This window comes from Crinia signifera, chromosome 4, assembly GCF_055691185.1.
Source record: "Crinia signifera chromosome 4, ASM5569118v1, whole genome shotgun sequence".
NCBI lineage: Eukaryota > Metazoa > Chordata > Amphibia > Anura > Myobatrachidae > Crinia > Crinia signifera.
In genome coordinates, this window is record NC_139220.1 from 298,522,287 (window position 1) to 298,546,533 (window position 24,247).

At 45.4% G+C, this 24,247-nt stretch overlaps 1 protein-coding gene across 4 annotated transcripts in view; it reads left to right on the plus strand.

The window, feature by feature from the left end:
- Positions 1 to 24,247, plus strand: part of DNM2 (dynamin 2) — a 62,983-nt gene that overhangs the window by 20,809 nt on the left and 17,927 nt on the right. For 3 of the 4 annotated variants that reach the window (XR_014473612.1, XM_083185138.1, XM_083185140.1), the window contains exons 5-18: positions 1,437 to 1,535; positions 2,483 to 2,643; positions 3,077 to 3,219; positions 5,973 to 6,108; positions 7,030 to 7,097; positions 7,190 to 7,328; positions 11,526 to 11,612; positions 12,480 to 12,550; positions 17,124 to 17,175; positions 17,840 to 17,851; positions 20,803 to 20,916; positions 22,248 to 22,357; positions 22,550 to 22,661; positions 23,803 to 23,967. Coding sequence is in view for 3 of the 4 variants with exons in the window: in XM_083185138.1 (XP_083041264.1) it covers positions 1,437 to 1,535; positions 2,483 to 2,643; positions 3,077 to 3,219; positions 5,973 to 6,108; positions 7,030 to 7,097; positions 7,190 to 7,328; positions 11,526 to 11,612; positions 12,480 to 12,550; positions 17,124 to 17,175; positions 17,840 to 17,851; positions 20,803 to 20,916; positions 22,248 to 22,357; positions 22,550 to 22,661; positions 23,803 to 23,967 (1,469 nt within the window). In the remaining variant the exon portion in view is untranslated. The remainder of the gene's footprint in view (positions 1 to 1,436; positions 1,536 to 2,482; positions 2,644 to 3,076; positions 3,220 to 5,972; positions 6,109 to 7,029; positions 7,098 to 7,189; positions 7,329 to 11,525; positions 11,613 to 12,479; positions 12,551 to 17,123; positions 17,176 to 17,839; positions 17,852 to 20,802; positions 20,917 to 22,247; positions 22,358 to 22,549; positions 22,662 to 23,802; positions 23,968 to 24,247) is intronic. The other variant, XM_083185139.1, reaches the window with a different exon arrangement.

A 24,247-nucleotide genomic window follows, 5' to 3' on the forward strand; every position in this document is an offset into this window, starting at 1 on the left:
ATGAAGTTTTATTGCCGACGAAGGGAAGTGGGTCAGGAAATGAGGTTTAATTTGCGGTAAGGAAGTTTTTTTTTATTATTATTATTTTTTTTTCTTCGTATTTTGGAATGTGTGATTTTGGTTATGTCACTGTGCACAATTTATCTTATTATACAGCACAAATTTAACATTGTTAAAACTGAACTGCTGATTGTGTAGTCTGAATATTGCGGCTATACAATCCATTGACCTGCAGATAGTGTACCCTCACACGCAGTGGGCCTAATTCATGCCTGGTCCCTAGGCTGCGATTTATACGGTCAACGCCACCTGCATCCTCTCGCCAGCATGCGAGGGTATGTGTAAGAGAACGCATCACCTTGCATGTGGCTGAAGGGGAGAAAAATCATTAGATGATCGCTAACCATTATTTATTATTTATTTATTTATTTACAGTTTCTTATATAGCACAGCAGATTCAGTTGCGCTTTACAATAGTAGACAGTGATAAGACAAACTGGGTAACAACAGACAGACTTGGAGGTAGGAGAGCCCTGCTGCAAGCTTACAATCTATAGGGATATAGGGGGATGATCAAATGATCTTTCTCCCCTTTGGTGATAAATCAGTCTGAACTGACTTTTATTGCCGCCAGAGATAGCCAGAAAAGGGGGCGGGTGCTGACGTGATGTGAACCTGCCTGCGTTCCTAGGGCTATGCCCAGCGTTTTAGTGGGATACTGTCATTGGGTCTACAGCAAGTTGGTCGACATTATTTTAGGCCGACAGTCAAAAGGCCGACATGGGGTTTTTCACTGTTTTTTGAGTCGACATGTGCCGAAAGGCGGTTTTCATGCCCTACCATCCACTAAGGTGTGATGGTAGAATAAAATAGTGTGTGGAGCGCAGTGAGGCACCGTGCCTGGTGCACTGAAACGGTGTCCATGTCGACTGTCGACATTCCGGTCAAAAAACAGTGAAAACCCCCATATCGACCTTTTGACTGTTGACCTGTCGACCTTGTCCCATAGCGACCTTTCTCCATGTCGACCTAATGCTTGTCAACCAACTTGCTGTAGACCAAACGATCCCAACCCGTTTTAATAGAGATGCCCATAAAGCTCTGGGCGTTCCCCTGCCCGCCCCCTTCCCCTCCCCTGCCCAAAGGTGTTCACACAGGGTTTTTGCACCATTGGAAATGGGGCGATGGGGTCTGAATTAGGGAGGGTCCAGTGCAGGCGGATGACTACAAATGGTGAATGTACCACAATAACTCACAGGGCTCTATTCAAGGTTCTATTCATTTTTCCATTTACAGCTTAAATGGCAGTATCTACACTATGTGTGTGTGTGTGTGTGTGTGTGTGTGTGTGTGTGTAAGATTGTTCACTTGCAGTAATTTGTTTGTCACACCACCTTGTTCATAATCCCATTCCCTTAAATGTGTCTTCCTCCTAGGTTTAAGAACTATTGGTGTGATCACAAAGCTGGATCTAATGGATGAAGGCACAGATGCCAGAGACATTCTGGAGAACAAGCTGCTGCCATTAAGGAGAGGTAACACCCTGTGGATGTGAATGTACTGTATGGTGGTTCCGCTGTGGCCGGACCTGTGGAAAACACCTTAGCTCTGTCTATCTATGGCCTGAACATCCTCCTTTTTACTTATTGCTGGACCAATATTTATCTGGACACAGATTACCAAAGGGATACACTTCCATATAGATAGGTGGATAGATTCTGGTGATATTCCTATAGAAAGGTTTATCAATAGATGTTCCTGTTCAGACGTTCACTGAAATAAATTGTTTAATAGAAGGATCTCTGGCATGCCAGCACACAAGATGGCTTCCTCTACTGTAGGCAACAGGTACCCATTGGTCCTTACCATGTGTCATGATTACTGTAGATGTTCTAGCATTGTGCTCAGTGTTAGGATACAAGATCAACATGTCTAGGTCGACAATCAAAAGGTCATCACCACGCGGTCGGTACAGAAAGTCGGCATGGCAATGGTCAACAGATATTTTGTTTCCCAACATTGCTAGGGTTTGGTACAAGGGGGAAGATTAGATTTAGGGCACACGAGGCAGGAGGTTAGGATTAGGCAATGGCAGAACCTTGGCACTACAGCTGTTGTTGAACTACACTTCCCAACATCCCCTGCAACAGTTTTAGTATGGCTAAATAGCAAATCTGTAGCAGGGCATGCTGGGATGTGCAGTTCAACAATAGCTTGAGTGCCAAGGTTCTCCATCACTGCACCAGAGGGATGGTTAGGCTGCGGGAGGGGAATCTAAGCGTCAGGCCATGGATCAACCATTTACCGATCAGCCTTTTTGTTACTGTCTACCTAATGCATTTCGGCCATGTGGTGTTGACCTAATGATTGTCTGCTTAGACATTGTTGTTCGATCAGCCCACACCCATTGTGCTTACCTGACTGAGTGATCAGAAAGTTCTGTCTTTGACATTTGGCCATATGGTGCCCTTCTCTTGTGTAGGCTATATTGGGGTTGTGAATAGAAGCCAGAAGGACATTGATGGTAAGAAGGATATCCGAGCCGCCCTGGCTGCAGAAAGAAAGTTCTTCCTCTCCCATCCGGGGTATCGGCACATTGCAGACAGAATGGGGACGCCACACCTGCAGAAAACCTTGAACCAAGTAGGTACAATTCAGTGGGATCTGCTCGTGGTAGAACACAATAATAAGACCAGTTACGCACATAGGAGTTTTTCTGGTCCACACGTAACACTGCGAATTTCACAGAGTTGCATGTGGACTAAATGCCGCTCACAGGTCTGCCCTCCAGCTTTTATGGAAACTACATGTCCCAGCATGCTTAACAGCTGACTGGTGGAAGGGTATGCTGGGGTTTGTAGTTTCACAACAGCTGGATAGCGATGGGTTGGCCAAGCGTTGCATAGATGTTTTATATCAAACACCTCCTCCCCCAGCAAGTGACTGGCTGCTATATCTGTATTGAGACTGATTTGGAGGCAGCCTGTGGCCCGTTGCAAAATATCTCCATGAAGTCAGTCTGGACCTGTCTGATGGATCCTGTTATAGGGTAATCCTTCTCCCCTTCATCTTTTAGCAACTTACGAATCACATCCGGGAGACTCTGCCTGCACTGAGGAGTAAGCTGCAGAGCCAGATGCTGTCCCTGGAAAAGGAGGTTGAAGAATACAAGAACTTCAGGCCTGATGATCCCACAAGGAAAACCAAAGCCCTCCTCCAGTAAGTGACCAGTCCCCCAATCCCATATCCCCTACACCGAATAACACTGTATGCCTGTCATACTAGGTATAAATGTATGTGTTCTGTAGTGTAATGGAACCGCTCTTCTACATTCCTACATGCAGCCTGTAGTATAAGGGTAGTACTCCTCTACTTTCCTTAATGCAGCCTGTAGTGTAAGGGTACCGCTCCTCTACATTCCTACATGCAGCCTGTAGTGTAAGGGTACCGCTCCTCTACGTTCCAACATGCAGCCTTTAGTGTAAGGGTACCGCTTCTCTACGTTCCTACATGTAGTGTAAGGGTACCGCTACTCTACGTTCCTACATGCAGCCTTTAGTGTAAGGGTACCGCTACTCTACGTTCCTACATGCAGCCTTTAGTGTAAGGGTTCTGCTCCTCTACGTTCCTACATGCAGTCTGTAGTGTACGGGAACCGCTCTCTTACATTCCTACATGCAGTCTGTAGTGTAAGGGTTCTGCTCCTCTACATTCCTAAATGCAGCATGTAGTGTAAGGGAACCGCTCCTCTACATTCCTACATGCAGAATGTAGTGTAAGGGAACTGCTCCTCTACATTCATACATGCAGTATGTAGTGTAAGGGTTCCACTCCTCCTCTATGTTCCTACATGCAGTCTGTAGTGTAAGGGAACCGCTCTAGACAGCCAAGATAATTAGTAGGCACAAGCTCCCAGCAGCCCTGTGAAACAAGAGTCTAGGGATCTGATTCGGGACTCTAATCACAGGCTATTTGGGCACATATACTACACTCCTAGCAATCTCTATAATCCCTAAAGGTGCCCACAGACGCATCGATCCCGGCTTGCGTTCTGTGCTTAACTAGCACACATAGCATCGCATCGTATGCCTTTTAGTTCAAATCACATCACGACTTTTTAGTTCAAATCACATCACGACTAGTTCAAATCGCACCGTGTTTATATTGCCATGCGATACGTACTCCTGTATAGTCCATATCGCAAGGCAAATTAGTATGTGCGGGCTGGTATTTTTGTACTACATCAGTAAGGGCCAGATGTACTAAGCTTGAAAAGTGATAAAATGCAGAGCGATAAACCACCAGCCAATCAGATCCTACCTGCCATGTCACAGGCTGTGTTTGAAAATTGGCAGGTAGGAGTTGATTGGCTGGTGCATTATCACTATCCATTTTATTACTGTTCAAGCATACCTTGTTTCCCCGATAATAAGGCACTGTCTTATTATTATTTTTTTTCCCAACAAAAACACTGTATGGCTTATTTTAATTAACATTGACCCTCCTTTTATCCCCATCATGCCCCCAGTCCTGCTTTCACAGCCCCCAGTCCTCCTTTTACACAACCATGCCCTCATTCCTGCTTTCACAGCCCCCAGTCCTCCTTTTACACAACCATGCCCTCATTCCTGCTTTCGCAGCCCCCATTCCTCCTTTTAAAGTATCATGCCCCCAGTCCTGCTCCTCTCCTATTGTACAGCACTTTCCAGTTTTTCTTGTTTTCAGCCTGCGACGCTGCTCCCGCCGTGTACAGAAGCCGCGTGATGTGCACGGTGACGACATGCGCAGGGCGCAGTGCATCACCGGGATCTTCAACAGCTTCTGCGGTACAGTACAGTACTGTACAAGCAAGTCGGAGGTGAAGGGTTAGCGGGGGTGGAGATGGGGTCATAGAAGTTAGTGCACGCACTCGGCTAAGGGAAATTTTGATAGGGCTTATTTTGGACCAGTGTCCAAAATAAAGGGCAGGGCTTATTTTTGGGGAAGGGCTTATTATCGGGGGAAACATGGTAGTACATCTGACCCATAGTGTCTAGTTCAAATGGCACTCTAAGTATTCAATCACACGCGATATGTACTTTACATATTTAAATTGCATATTGTAGTCTAGTCCAAATATTAAGGCCCCCATACACTATGTGACTTCTTCCCTCATAGAAGTCGCATCCAATCCCCCTTGAGCCACCCAGGAACTTCCCGGGTGGTAGGATCACACGCGATACATTTGATGCAGTACTTCTGCATGGGATCCCCCTTCCCTGGCGCCGGGAGGGTGGCCGACCCGGCGATCTTACAGGCAGCATGTATGATCTCCGGCTCAGATCCGATGTGCATGGGACCTAGCATCGGATCTGATGTCACACACTTGATTTGGCCCGATTTCACCCACCAGAATAGGGTGATATTGGGCCCAGATCATGTATTATATGTAGTACAAATAGCATAGTGTTCTAACCGCATAGCACACATCGTATAGTATAAATAGCACCATAAGTACAGTGTTGATATTCCCTTAAAGGGTGTAGTATCTTATGTCCACATACACAATGTCGACATGGTGATTAAGAGGTATATCGACATTGTGAATGCCGACATAGCATTCCCTAACTTAAATCTGGCTGGACACCTGCTTAGATAAAGTACAAATCACTTACTGCATACTCGTACGTATGGTTTGCACAGTGTCATTTTATTAGCCCACTAGTTCATCCTGTCCCTGTAAGTCTATAATCTAATTGCTCCTTTTTAACAGGTTATTTTATTCAGTGAAGGAATTGCGGCTCTTATGCATTTGGCTGATCTCCAGTGTTTAGCAATGCGTATTGGTTCACTGACCTTTATTGGCATCACTGAGGCACAAGGCCTAAATCCTTTTTCATGTCTCTTGTGGACTGGCATATTGCATTCTCGTGGCGATTTACACAAAATGACTTCCCCCGTGTGTCAAGTTTCTAGCTTTGCTCCTCTTGCAGGATGGTCCAGCAGCTTGGGGTAGACTTTGAGAAGCGGATTGAAGGCTCTGGAGACCAAGTGGACACACTGGAGCTGTCCGGGGGGGCCAGGATAAACCGCATCTTTCATGAGCGCTTCCCCTTTGAGCTTGTGAAGGTAAATTTCCTTAATGTACCACTAATAACTTTGTATATATTCTAGAATGTCTTCGCAATATCCTATAGCCTTACCCTAATAAGCTCTGTCGCTTTACCTGTTTTTCTATGTGTACAGTTAAATTAATAATTTCCTTTTTGCCCTTTTCAATGATGGCTCAGGGATTTGAAAACATGATTGATCTCCCTTGTCCTGCTAGGCCATGTGCCGGCAGCACCACACATGCTTTTTGTGTATTTATGGGTGGATGTTCCCAGCTGTCATAATCCATGTATCCTCTGAGTCCCTCCCCTGCCTTTTCTCCTTCTTTCAGACCCTTCAGTTTTTGATAGATAATTTGCCTTCAAACACCCTCCCCTGTCTTTCTAAAATTAGATCATCTGCTTGCAGCCCCTCTGATGGCTGTCTAGAACCTCTGCCTGCACACTCTCCCCCTGCCTCTCTGGAACCTCTGCCTGCAGACGCGCCCCCTGCCTCTCTGGAACCTCTGCCTGCAGACGCGCCCCCTGCCTCTCTGGAACCTCTGCCTGCAGACGCGCCCCCTGCCTCTCTGGAACCTCTGCCTGCAGACGCGCCCCCTGCCTCTCTGGAACCTCTGCCTGCAGACGCGCCCCCTGCCTCTCTGGAACCTCTGCCTGCAGACGCGCCCCCTGCCTCTCTGGAACCTCTGCCTGCAGATGCGCCCCCTGCCTCTCTGGAACCTCTGCCTGCACACGCGCCCCCTTCCTCTCTGGAACCTCTGCCTGCACACTCTCCCCCTGCCTCTCTGGAACCTCTGCCTGCACACTCTCCCCCTGCCTCTCTGGAACCTCTGCCTGCACACTCTCCCCCTGCCTCTCTGGAACCTCTGCCTGCAGACGCGCCCCCTGCCTGCACATTTTTACTGATTTCTAAGTTGCCACTTTTCTTTGTCCTGTAAAGATGGAGTTTGATGAAAAGGATCTACGTCGAGAAATTAGCTACGCCATTAAGAATATACACGGTGTAAGGTAAGTGTGGTCAGGGCCCAGATTTTGTCCTCCTCAAAATCCCATTGCACCTTCCCATTTCTATACTGGCACTTTCATCTCCTCCCATACAGGACGGGTCTGTTTACGCCCGATATGGCCTTTGAAGCTATAGTGAAGAAGCAGGTTGTGAAGTTGAAGGAACCTTGTCTGAAATGTGTGGACCTGGTCATCCAGGAACTGATCAACACTGTGAGACAATGTACAACCAAGGTAGGAGCCAGTCTGCGAGCCTCTGTATATCCTTACCAACTCTCTGCTTCTAATGTCCATTTACAAGATTAACATGAGACAATACTGTATCTTATTAAGATGCAAGGTCGCCCCAGAGTCATCTTAATTATTGTACGACATAGGTCAGAGACAGGACACTAACTGTATTAGGAAAACAGGTAATTGACAACAGAAGCTTTTAAGGCCTCATGATCTATTTATCCTACATCTAATATGGTAAAAATGGATTATACGGAGTCCTATTCGCCATGTAGTCATCATGAGCGATGGGTTTGCTGTTAAGGTCTCTGCTTCGTCTATTTATAGATGGACATAAAGTAAATGTGGACGTCAGAGTTATAGCATGCCACATACTAACTTATTGTGCTGGTATCGGATACACCCATTAAGCATTCATCCAGATTCTTATGACCGGGTCAAAGAATGAGGCAAAATATTCCTCTTCTCTCAATTTTAGTGTAAAGGTGCCCATACACTTGTCTGATGTGGGCAGATTTCACCAGATCCTGATGAATCTGGCAGAGACATCAACACAAATGAGATTTGACGTCCCCCTCAGGTCCGATGCAAGGTCCCGTATGCATTGGATCTGAGCCTGCTGCTCGTCTGACCTCCGTTTCAGCCTCCCTCCGTTTTGGCCTCCCTCCCAGCTGCAGGGAATTGGGGTCCCATGCGCTACATCGCATGTGGGGGTGGATCAGATGGCTATACACTGCCGCAATACATCGCAGTAGGGTATGGCCACCTTAAGATGCTGCAAGTTATGTTCTCTCTTTTTTTTTTTAAACCCACTAAAGTTAAACATTAAAGTTTTATGGATCGTAACATTTGAAAAAGTTGACAATATCGCATATATATCATACAGTTTGTATAGTCCATATACAGTTTGTATAGTCATTAATGACCCCACCCCCGTCGTCTCTACATGCAGGTCAATTTAACAATATCGTCAGCGACTGCATGTATGGAGCGGGTGGGCTGGGTGACATCACTGACCAAAATTGTGAATGGTATCGACCAGTGTGTACGGTCAACATGTTTCCTGCAGCACCGCCGATATAGTTAACTATATCGGTTGGTGCGGGAAGCTAGTCTAGTGTGTACCCAGCTTTGAGTGGTATAATCACATGGTCCGATTATTACGGAGAGTGACCAGCAGAGGTCCTCAGTAAATGGAAGGATCTGTTGAATGAAGCAAGAAGTCTACCCACACGGGTTCTAGGTGAGGCAAGAGACTTTAAACAAAGGTTACATTTTGAAAACTCTTCAATATAATTTATTCACTCATTTTTATAATTTATTCACTTAATTTATTTATTCATTTTCCTGCAGGACACACAGAGTAAAATAGTACTATTTCGCTTTCATAAGTATAAATTCAGTGAAACTAGGTTTATGATCCTCCTTGAATGATCAGCCTTTTAGATTGAACAAAAGAAGGTGTGCAGCATTGGGACCTGGGACATATGCAGTAGTGTGTGGGATTCGGATTGTGCTTTTGGCAGGTTAGCAGATACAATTTAATGCTTTTATATTGTCCGCTAACTTGCTGAAATCTCAGGACTGTTAGCATCCTGCACTCTATTACAATTGGTAACAAGATGTTGAATTTGATATGTGTGTGTCCAGTTTTATCCGTCACTTTTTAGCCCTCCGCACCCTTCTCTTTCTCTGCCGCCTACTAACTGTATCCTATTGTTTTACTGTCTGTCACTCCTTCTTTCTTCCCTCTGCTTTGCTCCTCCCCTGCCTGTGACATCACTGGGTCAGAGGGCATCGCTTCAGACAGAAGGGTAAACGTCCAATAATATATCTCCATTTGAGAGCGTATTCAATACTTGTAATTACAGATATATGTATCAAGACATTGGTGTGCGGTGTAATAGCTCAGTGAGTTTTATAATGTCTCCATATGTATGGAAAAAATACTGCCCAGGTCTGCATGTTGCTATGGCAAGCTTAATGTTCCTCCTCATAGTCTTTTATGCGTTCCCCTGTGGGTAGCCTTTGTACACAGGGTATATATTGCCTGTGGTGGGAGTATAGCTATGGTTATGCCACCTGTTACACATGCACAAATGTCATAATGAGCAACTGTGAATCTTAACCCATCTTGCGTAGCTACAGAACCAAAATTAGATGCAGTCTACATTGGCATACTTCTCTGGTGCCTGGGCATCCTTACTACCCTGAACCGCTTGCCCATGTGCTAGAGGTTGTAATACCTTGCAAATGCCAGCGTTCGCTGGTAACTGACCTAAAGTTACAACAACGCAGCTTGCGGAAAGTACAGCTGCTGCATTGCTGATATGGGATATATACTACTTAATGGAAAGAAATGCAGACACGCTAGCATAGGAAATGAGAGTTTGGAGTAAAACCTAAAACCATTATGGACCACTTGATGCAGGCCTGGAATATGTAAGGTACATTAGGCACAGGCCTAATGCCTGGTACACACCAGAACCATTGAGATCAGGATCAGATCGTAATACGATCTGCATACAATCTGATCCCGCTTGGTACCCAGTTCAAAGGGGTGTTTTCAAATCCTACCTGCTGTAGGTAGGATTTGAAAAATGACCGTACGACCCATGGGGCCGCGCATCGGATCGGACTCTGATCAGAAATGGCCCAAAACATGCCCAATTTACATACAATCGGTTGTATCTAAATCGGGTGTTTTGAGGCCATATTGTTCTGGTGTGTATCCTACATAATGCAGGCTGTAGTACCAAACATTGAGTCCCTGCGCTTATACCTCCAACCATGATCTGTAACTAGACCAGATTAGACTGCTGTCTTGCGTACATAGACCAGGGGCTGCTGTGCTATCGGTGTGCACTTACTTATGTCCTTCTGAGCAGACAATCCAGCGTTAAAGACTGTGTGGCTCACTGGTACGGGACAATGTGGTGGTGGTGGGTGGGTGGTTTGGGGGGGATGGATCTAGAAGTCTTCACTAGGCTCTGTCTTGATACATATATTTCTATTGTAGAAACATGTACGTTATAGTCTCTCTGTGTAGCTGTATATCTTATTACATCTGTTCAGTCTTTTCTCCTTGGGACCACTTCATTTAAAGTTCTTTCTTCAGACTTTATAATTTGCTTTAATTCCTGTTCGACCAACCATGTGTATCCTGTATTTCATGATCCATACTTCTTATTTTGCTGACTGAAATCGATTTGCTTTCCCATGCACCTAACTTATTTCATCTCAAGCTTCAATGGTTGCTGGAGCTGGCATGGGGGCACCTCACCCAGGCCATCTGTGCCCTCCTCCCGCTTCTGCGCTGGCCTAGGATCTGTGCATTTGGTTTGGCTTCTAAATTGTACTTTTATTTTCACTTAATTGTACTTTTCCTGCTGTGTATTTGTTACATTTATATCTTGAGTTTTTGTAATTGGGAATATAAAGTGTATCTCTAATGGTTACTGCCCTGTTATTTGACATTTGGAACCGTGCTGGAATTCATCCCTTGCAGCAGTCTAGAATTAAAGCATGGGCGACTGATATGTAAGCAATTGCTGTTGCTCGTAGCAACCATTTGTTTTCATAGTCTAAGCCAGTGGTTCCCAAACTTTTGTGGATCACGGCACCCTAGAGTATCAGATTTTTTTCCATGGCACCCCTAGGGAAAAAGTTTGATACCAAGAACTTCAGAAAAAAATATTAAATTAAATAAGTTGTGCTTATATGTCCTCCTTAGGTCCAGTTATGTGTTGAGGAACATGATTCACTTCTGTTTATCAACATATGTTATAATTGGAAGTCACAAGTACTGATTTTCCTTATTACATTGACCATATATAATTTGAATTTGTCCTGAGCCACCAACCCAGGGCACCCCTGCAAGTGCTCCGCGGCACCCCTGGGAGCCACGGCACACAGTTTGGGAACCACTGGTCTAAGCTGTACTACATATAGTATGTATATGTTTACATATCTAACTGGTTTGGTTAGTTGGACGCTCTTTGTGAGGTTATACTGGTCATGTGATGCCTGGCCTGTCTCATTCTAAACCTGCTGTACCATATTCTCACTCATGCATGCTGAAACAGAAGGAGCCAACGTCTACAGTCAGATAAATGTCAAGTATGACAGTCATAAGATCAGGTGAATTGTGCACTATACAGAGTATTATTTTTTATTTATTTTTTTTCCACCATGTAGCTGGCTTCCTACCCAAGGCTTCGGGAAGAGAGCGAGAGGATTGTCACAACGTACGTCCGGGAGAGGGAAGGAAAAACAAAGGAGCAGGTAGGTAGTTTTCTTTAGGCGGAGGTCAGCATGTTGATGATAAAATGCTAATTATTTGTTTAATATGAGCTGCACTATATCATGCTGCAGGTTGTGATCTTCCAACTCCTCATAAAGATTAAATTATTGGCGAGTGGCACTGCCAAGGCCTCTTTTTATAAAAGCACATTTGCCAAATGTGTTATCCTCTGCCAGTCACATGTAATAGACTGTACATTATATCACCATTATCCCCTAGTGTGTCACATAATAATCTGCACAAAACTAACTTAACTAAATACCGACCAACATTTAGGAAAAAAATAAAACTTTTATTATCAGACCAGTGACTGTAAAATCTGCTTCTGTGAACTTAGCTGTCTGTCTGTGTGACTTCACTGGATCAGTGGCTTCCTACTTGGAGTTCTACCTGCTAGTCACTCGCAGGACTGGCAGTCCCATCGGGATGTTTTTACTCCCACTGGGGACTGCCAGCAACTAGCAGAGAGGGTTCTTCCTGTAGGAAGCCTTTCCCTGTCTGATTGGCAGCCTAATCCGGCTTCTATGGGCTGCAGCCAATGCAGTCCATAGACGCCTGAGTTTTGTGCATGTGCAGAACAGCCACCACATATGCATGTACCGATCCTGGCACTTGTGGCTTGCTGGTTTGGGGCTTTCTCTCTCCTGTCCAGCTGGTTATTATAATGGATAAGGAAATGCACCTTATGCTAGATTTTGATTGTGAACCTCTGATGGGTGCTAGTGTCGGAGTTGGACCCATTAGCTCATCATATCTGAGGATCTGGTACACTATATAGTCACAGGTGATCTGTTGCAACTGGGGCTTCCTCCAACACCAGCTATAGCCTCGCTCTTCTGTACCCACAGATCCTCCTTCTAATAGACATCGAGCTGTCTTACATCAACACCAATCATGAGGACTTCATCGGATTCGCCAAGTAAGTTCCCGGTCCCCATATGTCACCACTATGAGCATCTCACAACAACTGCATGGAAATGGCCTGGTTGCTTTCTTTAAATTGTGACTGTGAAACTGCCTGTTTTTGTGAGTGGTTTTAAATCAAGCAAAATGCCATGGGAAAGCACCCAGAACATTTGTCAGCATTGATGCATAGGGAGAAGAGATGTGATGCCGGTAGGAACCCGTCAGACTCGTATTACTAGGGCAGTTTAGGAAAAGCTGATCATCATTTTGTAGTTGTGCTTGAGGCATAAACACGTAGGATTTGTAGCAACACCTGAGCAGCGATCGGTCACCCTTGGAGATAACTATAGCTTCCTTGTGCTATGCTTATGTTACCGAGGCTTCAAACTCTGAGTGTGGTAGCATAACAATATTCCTTTTTCTATTTAACATTTATGTTAGAAGGGAAACAAACGTGAAGGATACCAGTTGAAGGGAAGAAAGGGTAGCTTGCTGAGGGCTTTTGCTGCAGCTGGGAGATGTTAGTGTAAAATGTACTCTGTTGCCTGTACACAGTGGAAGCAGCCTACTCTAGTGTTTAACCGATTGAGTGCCAACACCTGAGAGATGAGCAAAATATCCGCTAAAAATGCCAGTGTCGCTCACATTTGTTATATAAATTCAAATAACGGTTTAAAAAAAAAAAAAGATTTAGATTTCCTATATAAAATAAACATTACAGGTCATCATGATGAGTAAACTTGTGTGCTTGGCAATTTTCAAACCTTTTTTTAACAAATTCACTTAGCATTCAAAGGGTTAAACTTGTGGTGCCACTGATGTATTTTTTTGCTACAAATGGTTAAAGCAGCCATTTTGTAAGGGGTATTAAATCCGGGGTCACGACTGTCTGTACGCCCCGACAACCTTGACCGTGGACCGTTTTCGTTTTGCTCGACCGCAAATTGCCAAGCGGGATTCAATGTCCCACCTGCCAATCGGCGAAAACGGCCGTGGGGTGTCAAGATCTGGACGCGATCACGGCGGTTCTCGGCAAAACAGGCCTGACAGCTTTTAAAGTTTGGCCCGTTCTGTCGATCTGCCTCCTCAATGCTGTCGGTCAAGACAGCATTGAGTAGGCGCCCGCTGCTATTACCCCCGTTGGAAATAACGGCAGGGATTAAATATTCAGTCTCTTAAGAAATTGTGACCATACTCGGCCCTTCGCATTTCAGTGTTTTCTCCACTTCTTAGTGAATGGACAGGATGCTTTCTCATGAACAGTGGTACAGGTTGCAAAATGGCTGCTGCTAGTGTGTGTGGCTGATATACAGCTTTAATGGACCATTTACTATAATATTTGCCAATCTTAAATTAAATTAAAAAGCTTGAAAAGTCATTAATGGTGTGTATTTATTTTTTTCATATGCATATTTTGCACAGATAATGTGAATGGTGTGGTATTCTCTTTATCGTACAAAACTGCCTGTTACGGTGCTTATTGATGGAATGTGTTTTCTGCTGTAATAATTACCCGGTGTCTGTTACTGACCAACTAAATGGAGTAGTCCAGTTGTTGTTTGAGAGTGTAGTGTTCATGTGTGCGGCCATCTTGTTTGTGTAGCACCATTAGACTTTCCCTACTCACGCTTGCTTTAGCTCACTCTGACCTGTTGTGGCTGGTCTCACACTGTCTTCCTCTCCGCAGTTTGCTCCTCTCCTCAGTAATTTTTCTTTCCTGTGTTTTTCTTCTCACTGTCACTTTTGACCTGCACTCTGTCTCTTTCTGCATCCTCACGATCATCGCTCGCTCTCCCATTTTTTCACAACCCAGCTGTTATACCGAGCAGCACGTTCCAGGGTGGGTATTCTGTACACGTTCTACCTGTGTGTGAATGTATTACATGTGTCTGAGTACGGTACTTGTGTGGAATACATAAATGTCAGATCAGTTTCATGTGTATTTAAAGATGCCTATTCTCGATGTATATTCCTTGTGACTCCTTCAGTTTGGATTACTCATTGTAAAGTGTATTTGTTGGCTGTACATTGTAGTGGTGGCCATTTTGTGGGCTGAAGGAGCATTCATGAGGGCATCACAGATGATGTAATGTTAGCATTATTGCCTCGTAGCGCTGAGGTCATTAGTTCATTACCCAGCATGGCCGCAACTGTGTGGAGTTTGTATTTTCTCCCCGTACTTGCGTGGATTTCCTCCGAGTACTCCGGTTTCCTCCCACAATCCAAAAATATGCTGGTAGGCTAATTGGCTTCCAACAAAATTAACCCTAGAATGTCTGTGTGTGCATGTACATGTGGTAGGGAATATAGATTGTAAGCACCACTGGGGCAGGGACTGATGTGAATGTTCAAATATTCTCTGTACAGCGCTGTGGAATATGCGCTATATATAAGAAACTGATCATAAATAAATATATATCTATATATCTTAGGGCGGCACTCTCCACTCGGTGGAGAATCTCTGCAATATAACAGGCCTTAGGGCGGCACTCCAAGGATTTTGAAATAAGTCAGACACAGTCGTGTACTGTATGTGTCTGACTTATTTCAAAATCCTTGGAGTGCCGCCCTAAGACCTGCTATATTGCAGAGATTCTCCACCGAATCCTGAGGGAAGGCAACCAGGTTATATTCCTTAAGTTAACGGAGTGCCGGTCCACTGGACAGTATATATACAAATAATGTGTCCACAATTAACTCCTAGATGTTGCTTGACTGACGGTGAGAAAATTCCTGACATCAGCCAAATATCATTGACAATCTTGAGGGCCAGATTCACTAAAGCAAAACAAAACCTGAAGTCCTTTTTGTTTCTCTGCAGGGTAAATATTGCTGCTTCTGCATGTAGCCTTCAGACATTAAGCTGGGTACACACTGTCAGTGGTCCACAACCTCGGCCCTCAAGTACCCCTAACAGTTCACGTTTTCCAGGTCTCCACACAGAGTCGCAAGTGAAATAATAGTCTCTACCTGTGGATCTCTTTGAATGTGTCAGTGAATGAGTATACCTGCCGGGTGACCTGGAAAACCTGATCTGTTGGGGATACTTGAGGACCGAGTTTGGGAAACCCTGTACTATGACTTCTTTCAACAATATGCACAATAACTATATCATGAACGATATTATCCTGCATATCGTTCAGTGTGTACCCAATATATCATTAACGATGCGAGCTCTAGCAGTTCGTTAACAAACCCCTATGTTGTCTGAACATGCGCTCGCTCTCACCAGTGACTGTTCTGCAGGGTACCGGAGACGTTGCTGAACGTTGTTTTCCCTTCTGCGGCACAACAGATATCGCATATTGGCTCTCATTCTGGTTGACTCACAAAGCTGCCGATTTTGCAGCTTTGCAAGCCAAACGAGCGCCCCCCTCTTGCTTGGCGATTGTCACCATACGTATACAAATGGTTGTTTTGCATAAACATTCCTTCGCAGCCTTGTGTGCGGGGCAGAAATCCTTCGATGGTAGTCTACCATCGAATGATTTCCTAAGCACTCTCAAATCTAGGTCACTCTCTGGTGACTTCAACTGCCGGCACTTGACACCCGTATCACGTTGCAATTTAAATGGGAACGCCCATGAAAAGCTGGGCATTCCCATGGGCGCCACCTGTGGCCGCCACCTTACACCCCCCCCCCCGTCCGCACTGCGAAAAATCTATTTTCTGCGTAGTTCGCCCAAAGAGGCTGCACGTGCGCATAAATGTGTATGCGCGGTTGCAAATCATTGTCCCCCTGTGAGAACCGGTGAGGGCCGTTGTGTGCAGGGCTTTATACCCCTTTATTTTTGCACTACAATTTAGATTTCTGTTCGAACACACCCCACCCAAATATAATCTCTTAGCAAATGTGAAATCTGCCCCACCTGCAGTGCAACATGGTTTTGCCCATTTGTGTGCTTTTTTTTGGCTTTGCTGAATCAGGCCCTCGAGCACGGAGTAGTGGTTCGCTTCCTATGCCTACTTCTTATGTCCCGAATGGAAGACCTACTGGCAGATTTATTTAGCCTAGTGAAGTGATAAAGTGGCCAGTGATAACACAACAGCTAGTCCGCTCCTAACTGTCAAGTGACAGACAGGGGGGCAGATGTATTAAGCCTGGCGAAGAGATAAAGTGGAAGGAGAATGCACCAGCCAATCAGCTGTGTTTGAAATATGACAGTTGGGAGTTGATTGGCTGGTGCGTTATCTCCTTCTACTTTATCTCCAGTTTATCTCTTCTCCAGGCTTAATACATCTACCCCACATTTTGAAAAAATGGCAGTGATGAGCTGATTGGTTGCTGCATTATCAGTGGAGACTTGATCACTTCACCATTCTCCTAACAAATCAGTGACTGTTTACCAATCATTGCTTTCTGGATTCTGGGATTTGTAACATCCAGCCTGGTGACCATCTCCTCCTTCTGATAACTGTCCTGTAGAATGACCTGTGTGGTTCTGTATTATTATAGTTGATTATTAAACATGGCCAATATTCATAGTTATCATTGCCAATTTGTCTACAGCACTGCAATATAGGGATTGAGAATTGGGCTATGACCTCTCAAGCTAGTATAACCCTGGTCCTGCTCTATTTTCCAGTGCACAGCAGAGAAACACGCAGCTCAACAAGAAGCGGGCTGTTCCAAACCAGGTAACGCACAGATGCGATAGGGTCTCCTGTCTCTAGCACAGCCGTATGCTCACGCTAGTTAGGGCACCAGTGACCGCACCTCAGACTTTATCCGCTGTGCGCACCTAGCCTTGTTAGCCACTTGTGCACAGGGCACCTTCCAGAAAGATACTCCTGAGGAGCTCGCGAAGAGTAGACAATGATGTGCCGCATATTCAGGAGTCGTACGGGAGCCCATTTAAGTGCCTAGAAAGTGTCCTGTGTATAAGATTAGAGTAGAATGAGACTGGAGAACCCACAGCTTACTGCGTTTCTCACACTCTCCTGTTTCTGTCCTTCTTACATGTGTTCTCCAACAAACTCATTATACTCTGCTGCGTTCTCTACACAGCATTGCATGTGCATATTTAATATTAAAATCGGCATGTAAAGATAATTGTGCCACTGACTTACTTTTTTTGTTGTTGGTATGATGGGAATTTTAAATATTAACTGTGTATTAATTGCATGTAATTTTTTCCCCTTTCTCCTTGTTGCTGCTCTTCCATTCTGTGTGTTTATTCTCCATCCATTCTTCATTCTCTTTCCATAACTCTTCCCATAAAACTCCCTCTCTGTTCCTGCACTGCACTGCACTGTACTGTACTCCCACGTCACCCTAATCTTGTGGCTCCTATAAACTCAGGGGGAGATTTTGGTAAGTACTTGCTAAGTGTGAGTAGCCATGCTCTGGTCAGAAAAAGAAAACCCACTTCAACCAATGATATATACACAACGTAAACATTATTAATATTCAGGATTTGGTCCTATATTCATTTTTTTTATATTTTTTAAATATTTTTGGACATTCTCAAAATTGCAAAAGTACTTGTCCAGTTTTAGACTACCCTTCACCCTTATTAAATCCATCTTTCTTGCCTACAAGGCAACAAAGTGGTTGCGCATTGGGACCTTATGTCAGATTGTGGACCAGAAGTGCATAATGGCTTCAAGGGTATTACATATTGATGGCTGCACCAATGAATGTGGAAGTAATGGCATCTAGTTACTGGACAGCAATAGCTTCATTTGAGTGTGCTGAGCTCAGGTCACTAGTCTGTTAATTGGCATTGACCAATTACTAGATTTCCAAATTCTCCTGACCAGTGACATTATGGGGGTGGTGTTGGGATAGGCAGGGCTTTCCTTTTATGTAAGGAGTCCCTGTAGGTTCAATGGAGTAACCAAACTTGATCTTATGTTACAATAGGTCAGTGGGTCCAATTTAAAAATCATCTTATTGTACTTGCCTTTTTTAATATCTTATTCAACAAGTACCTTATTATTATTATTATTATTATTATTATTATTATTATTATTATTATATAATATCTTCCTAAGATGGCAAACTGCACTGGCTGCAGAATCCCTATGATCAAAATACTGTTGAATCCCAATGAGGGAAAGGGAGACTGCTGGGGTTAGGCTGAGGGAAAGGGAGACTGCTGGGGTTAAGCTGGCCATACATCAGAAAGATCGATCTTAAGATCGATTGCGCTCATGATTGTGTACAATTTCCCTTGAAATCCCCGGCAGTCCTTGGTGGTTTTTGGACACACAATCTACACACAATCGATCATACAATCCATCTACTGCATGATTGTGTACACAAGATGTGCACACAATCTGCATACAATCCATCTTACAATCAGTCATACAATCCATCTGCTGATTGATTGTATGATTATGTACATAAGATGTGCACACAATCTGCATACAATCCATTTTACAATCAGTTGAGATTGTATGATTGGGTACAATATCTTTCTGATGTATGGCCACCTTTAGGCTGAGGGAAAGGGAGACTGCTGGGGTTAGGCTGAGGGAAAGGGAGGCTGCTGGGGTTAGGCTGAGGGAAAGGGAGGCTGCTGGGGTTAGGCTGAGGGAAAGGGAGGCTGCTGGGGTTAGGCTGAGGGAAAGGGAGGCTGCTGGGGTTAGGCTGAGGGAAAGGGAGGCTGCTGGGGTTAGGCTGAGGGAAAGGGAGGCTGCTGGGGTTAGGCTGAGGGAAAGGGAGGCTGCTGGGGTTAGGCTGATGGAAAGGGAGGCTGCTGGGGTTAGGCTGAGGGAAAGGGAGGCTGCTGGGGTTAGGCTGAGGGAAAGGGAGGCTGCTGGGGTTAGGCTGAGGGAAAGGGAGGCTGCTGGGGTTAGGCTGAGGGAAAGGGAGGCTGCTGGGGTTAGGCTGATGGAAAGGGAGGCTGCTGGGGTTAGGCTGATGGAAAGGGAGGCTGCTGGGGTTAGGCTGAGGGAAAGGGAGGCTGCTGGGGTTAGGCTGAGGGAAAGGGATGCTGCTGGGGTTAGGCTGAGGGAAAGGGAGGCTGCTGGGGTTAGGCTGAGGGAAAGGGAGGCTGCTGGGGTTAGGCTGAGGGAAAGGGAGGCTGCTGGGGTTAGGCTGGGGGAAAGGGAGGCTGCTGGGGTTAGGCTGCAGGATGGGGAGGGAGTTAGGGTTATGGTATTGTGACCATCGGGATGGTGACTGCAACAGTATTGTACACAACCTGCACAGTGTTGGTTGTAATAGAGATGCACCTTATTATGGGGCAAACTACTGCTGTATCTGTACACTAGGATACTAATTTTCCACATACTCAGTACAGACCTATATGTGAAATAAGTCCCAGGGGGAAGTGTGGTTCGCTTTCGATGGCTAACACATGGTTTGTCTTGTTGCAAGCTGAAATAAGGGCATGCTTTGAAGCTGTAACATTCGCTGCCTTGTGGCACCCCTCTATCTTACCTGGTTTACACTGTGCCAACTATCGCTTGACCAAGACTGGTATTCTGCTGCACATCAAATAAACCATATCCTATGTGCATAAATCTCCAAGAACATGGCTATCAAGCTCTTCACAAAAGGCAGCCCTGGGGAACTGATCATAGTGTTACTGCTAATGTATGTGGAAATGATCATATATGTAGGGCTTATTGATCTAAAAAGGACTGGTACAGCTGCTTTGGTGTTGGGTTTATTTATTTTTTTCTAAATTATTTGTCATGTTACAGATGTGTAGAACTGTTTGTGTGCTATGCGTGTGGGCAGCTGTGTGTTCTGCAGACCAGCCACACCCACTCCTATGGCTGCTTGCACTTATTGTAGGTGACTGCTTGCTCCTTTACTTAATCAGAAGATGGATCAGAAGATATAACGGCTGATACACTTTGGTGACCCCCCCCCCCCCCCCCCCGATAGATCCTTATTACATGTTAATTATTCTAAGCATAAGGCAAAGAAAAAAAACTGTATAGCTACATACACACAGGCCTGGGTTAATGATCTTACTACTGGGTTTACTTATTGAGGCATGATTACAAACTCATGGTAAGGTTCTTAATTGCAGAGCAACTATAATCTAAAATATTGTACAGAAGACTGAATTGTCCCTGTGAAGGGGATTCATGTGCATAGTTCATCTCTAGGTCTTCCATGGCCCCATTTTCATAACTAGTGTTAATATACAAGTCACTTGTGGAAATATGGCCTCCTCCGTGGTCTGGGGGGGGGGGGGGGGGGTTGAAGTATAGGGGGCTGCATAATGGATTCTTGCTGCCTGTCTTTTGTTTCCCTTCTCCCATCCCCCATCTTCTACTTTTTCCCCCTCTTTCTCCTTGCAGGTCATCAGGAGAGGCTGGCTGACCATCAACAACATAAGTATCATGAAAGGAGGCTCCAAGGAGTACTGGTTTATACTCACGGCCGAGTCCTTGTCCTGGTATAAAGATGAAGAGGTAAAACTGGACACAAGGGGCTGACCAAATGTTTTTATTACAGAGCTATATAATATTTATGACGATATATACATAACTATGCATCTGTGGCACACAGCGACTGGAGCTTCTGTAGAGGTTTTGTGTGTCTCTCATGTGCCGTTGTCCGTCCCAGTTTAACCAGTGTGTAGACTACTGTTCACATTCAATCCAACGAACACGTAGTCTGAACACTGGGAGAACGGGGCCAGCCATATGTAAGCAGTCACTCTCCGCATCCCGCAAGTTCTGTTCCAGCCGATGACACTTGTGAGCTCAGGAAAATTCCTTGCAACTTCCTGTGTTTGGCGTAGCTGCAGAATAGTCAGGGCTTTGTGCCCCTCGGACGGCCAGATGTGCGTCTGTCTCTCTGTAACCTCACGTCACATTCTCTAACGATTAGCCTATCGCCCCATCAATAACGTACATTAGCCCTATACAGCTTGCTTTACATACACCCAGCTACCAGGCATGCACTAACTTATGCAGCTCCGTCCCGTACTCCGTAATTGTAGAACTTATTCATTTCCATGCATACAGTACATCATTCCAAACTTCTACCCCGTCCCCTTTCCACCCCTCCTTTTGCAGCATGCAATATCTATTCCCTCATCTGGAGCAGCTACACCCTTGACTGTCCTGAAGCTTCGCGTGCATGCGGCATTGTCTGGTCTTACACAGCAGACAGAGAGAATGCCGACTCTGTACCCCCCTCTCCTGATCCCATCCCCAGTTGCAGATCTTACCAGCTCTCCCTAAATCTGCAAGGATGGATGAGCCGTGCGGTCCCAGGGATATCCAGGCTGCTGTGACGTGGCACTGAAATGCTGCAAGCCTCCTTGGGAGCACATTTGTGGTTATGCAGGAAGTGAGAGGAGGGGTTAGGAGGCTGGGGGGGCTCTACATCCAGCACCTTCCATGGGCCAAAAATCCTCCCAGACACTTAAACTGTTCCAGATGTTGCATTTCTAGCCGAAACATAAGTTCCCTTCCTTTTAACCCCTCACGCTCCGTTTCAGGCGTACGCTGGTGAGCACCATCGCAACAGGCCCACTGAACACAGTCGGTTAAGTTTGATAGTTTGGGTGACTGTTAGCGACGAAGGTTAATGCACCACATTTCTATATTGCGTAGCGCATTAAAAGTTTCAATGGAAAGCATCATAAAATAACAACACTCATCTATAAGCCATTGTTCCGTGTGTCAGTGACACTAGGCAATGGGGATGTGAACTGTTAAAAAGACTTGGTACATCTGCAAGTTTCCTTTTCCATATGCTCCTAAAGTTCTGAGATCTGCTCTGCCCCCTGCAGGAGAAAGAGAAGAAATACATGCTGCCCCTTGATAATCTGAAGATCCGAGATGTAGAGAAGGGATTCATGTCCAACAAGCATATTTTTGGCATTTTCAACACAGAACAGCGGTGAGTAGCAGGCGTGGGGCTCATCTGTCCAGTTACCTGGTGCATGTCCTGGCTTTTCATGGTGCGTTAGCGACTGGCATGTGCCTGATCATGGCATGATGCATGGGGTACCGTGTGAGTCAAAAGTATGATCTGCTTTCCTGCTGTATTGTAAAGAATCTAGATGCACGTCCTGCCCATTTGTCATTTCAGCAATGTATATAAGGATTTGCGCCAGATAGAACTTGCTTGTGACTCTCAAGAAGATGTGGATAGCTGGAAAGCGTCATTCCTCCGAGCTGGAGTTTACCCGGAAAAAGATCAGGTAAATGGACTGTTCCAGCGGTAGAATATGGTGTAGCGAGCTGTGAGGTCTTTCTCTGTAGTTACAAGTTGTAGTGTGAGAGAGAGAGAGAGAGAGAGAGAGAGAGAGAGAGAGAGAGAGAGAGAGAGACACTGCTGCAGGCATTGGATGTGAGGAAGATAGAATACCAGCCACTGCGTCCCTCCCCCGTTGGGTAGGGGGATTGTTTTCAACAGCCGTCTGTCCCCTACTTCAGTTACTGTAGGTGTGAGGTAGAGGTTGGACTACCCCTGTAGTTACTGGGTGAGGGTATGGTGGCTAGCCATTGTAGTTACCAGGTGTGGGCAGGGTGAGTTACTATGGCAGTTGTGGGGTCTGGGTAGGGTTGGCTAATGTGGCAGTCACTGGTTGTGGAGAGGGTGGGCAGCCGCAGGGTATGGGAAGGGTTGGCCACCGTAGCAGTTGCTGGGTGAGGTGGTTACACAGCTGCGGTAGTCACTAGGTATAGGCAGAGTGATCTACCGTAGCAGTCGCTGCATGTGGGGAGGGTGGGAAGCCATAGTAGTCGCTGGGTATGGGGAGGGTGGGCAGCCGTAGTAGTCGCTGGGTGTGGGGAGGGTGGGCAGTCGTAGTAGTCGCTGGGTGTGGGGAGGGTGGGCAGCCGCAGTAGTCGCTGGGTATGGGAAGGGTTGGCCACTGTAGCAGTTGCTGGGTGAGGTGAAGGTACACAGCTGCAGTAGTCACTAGGTATAGGCAGTGATCTACCGTAGTAGTTGCTGGGGGAGGGGAGGGTGGGCAGCTGCTGTAGTCACAAGATGCTTGGTGTGTGGATGGTGGTCTGTTGAGGCAATAGTCATGAAGTTTGAGTGTGCAGTCATGCTGTGAGAGGAGCGAGGACTTGAGCGAGGTGTTGGGTGTATCTTACTTGAACATTTATCACATGCATTAATCATTTATTAACTGTTCCGTTGCTCTTTACAATTGTAAATAGAGATAAAACAAACTGGGTAGTTGCAGACAGCCAAAATGGTAGGAAGGCCCTGCTCGCAAGCTTCCAATCTATAGAAAGTGTGGCATGGATTCTTCTGTTACTTATTGCCATACAGTACTCTATTACTTATTGGCATGATTTAGATTTCATTTCTTTCCTCTTGGCTTCCAGACAGAGAATGATGAAGAAGTCCCGGAAAATACATTTTCCATGGATCCCCAACTGGAGAGACAAGTGGAGACCATCCGGAACTTGGTGGACTCCTACATGGGAATAGTCAACAAATCTATCCGTGACCTGATGCCAAAGACCATAATGCACCTTATGATCAATAATGTGAGCAGACCATCTCCATTATATTGGGGAATTACTGCAGGCAGATATATGCAGATCTTACAGTCTTTTCCTTGCATAATATGTCCATATAATTCGCCAGTTTTACACCACAGTATGAATTTGAATGCAACAACGTAAACCAGTTCCCATTACACTACCATGCAATTTCATTTGTACATAGCTATAAACTGTAACAGCCAAACCATCTATATCAGGCATGTCCAAACTATGGCCCTCCAGCTGTTGTAAAACTACACGTCCCATCATGCCTTGCCATAGT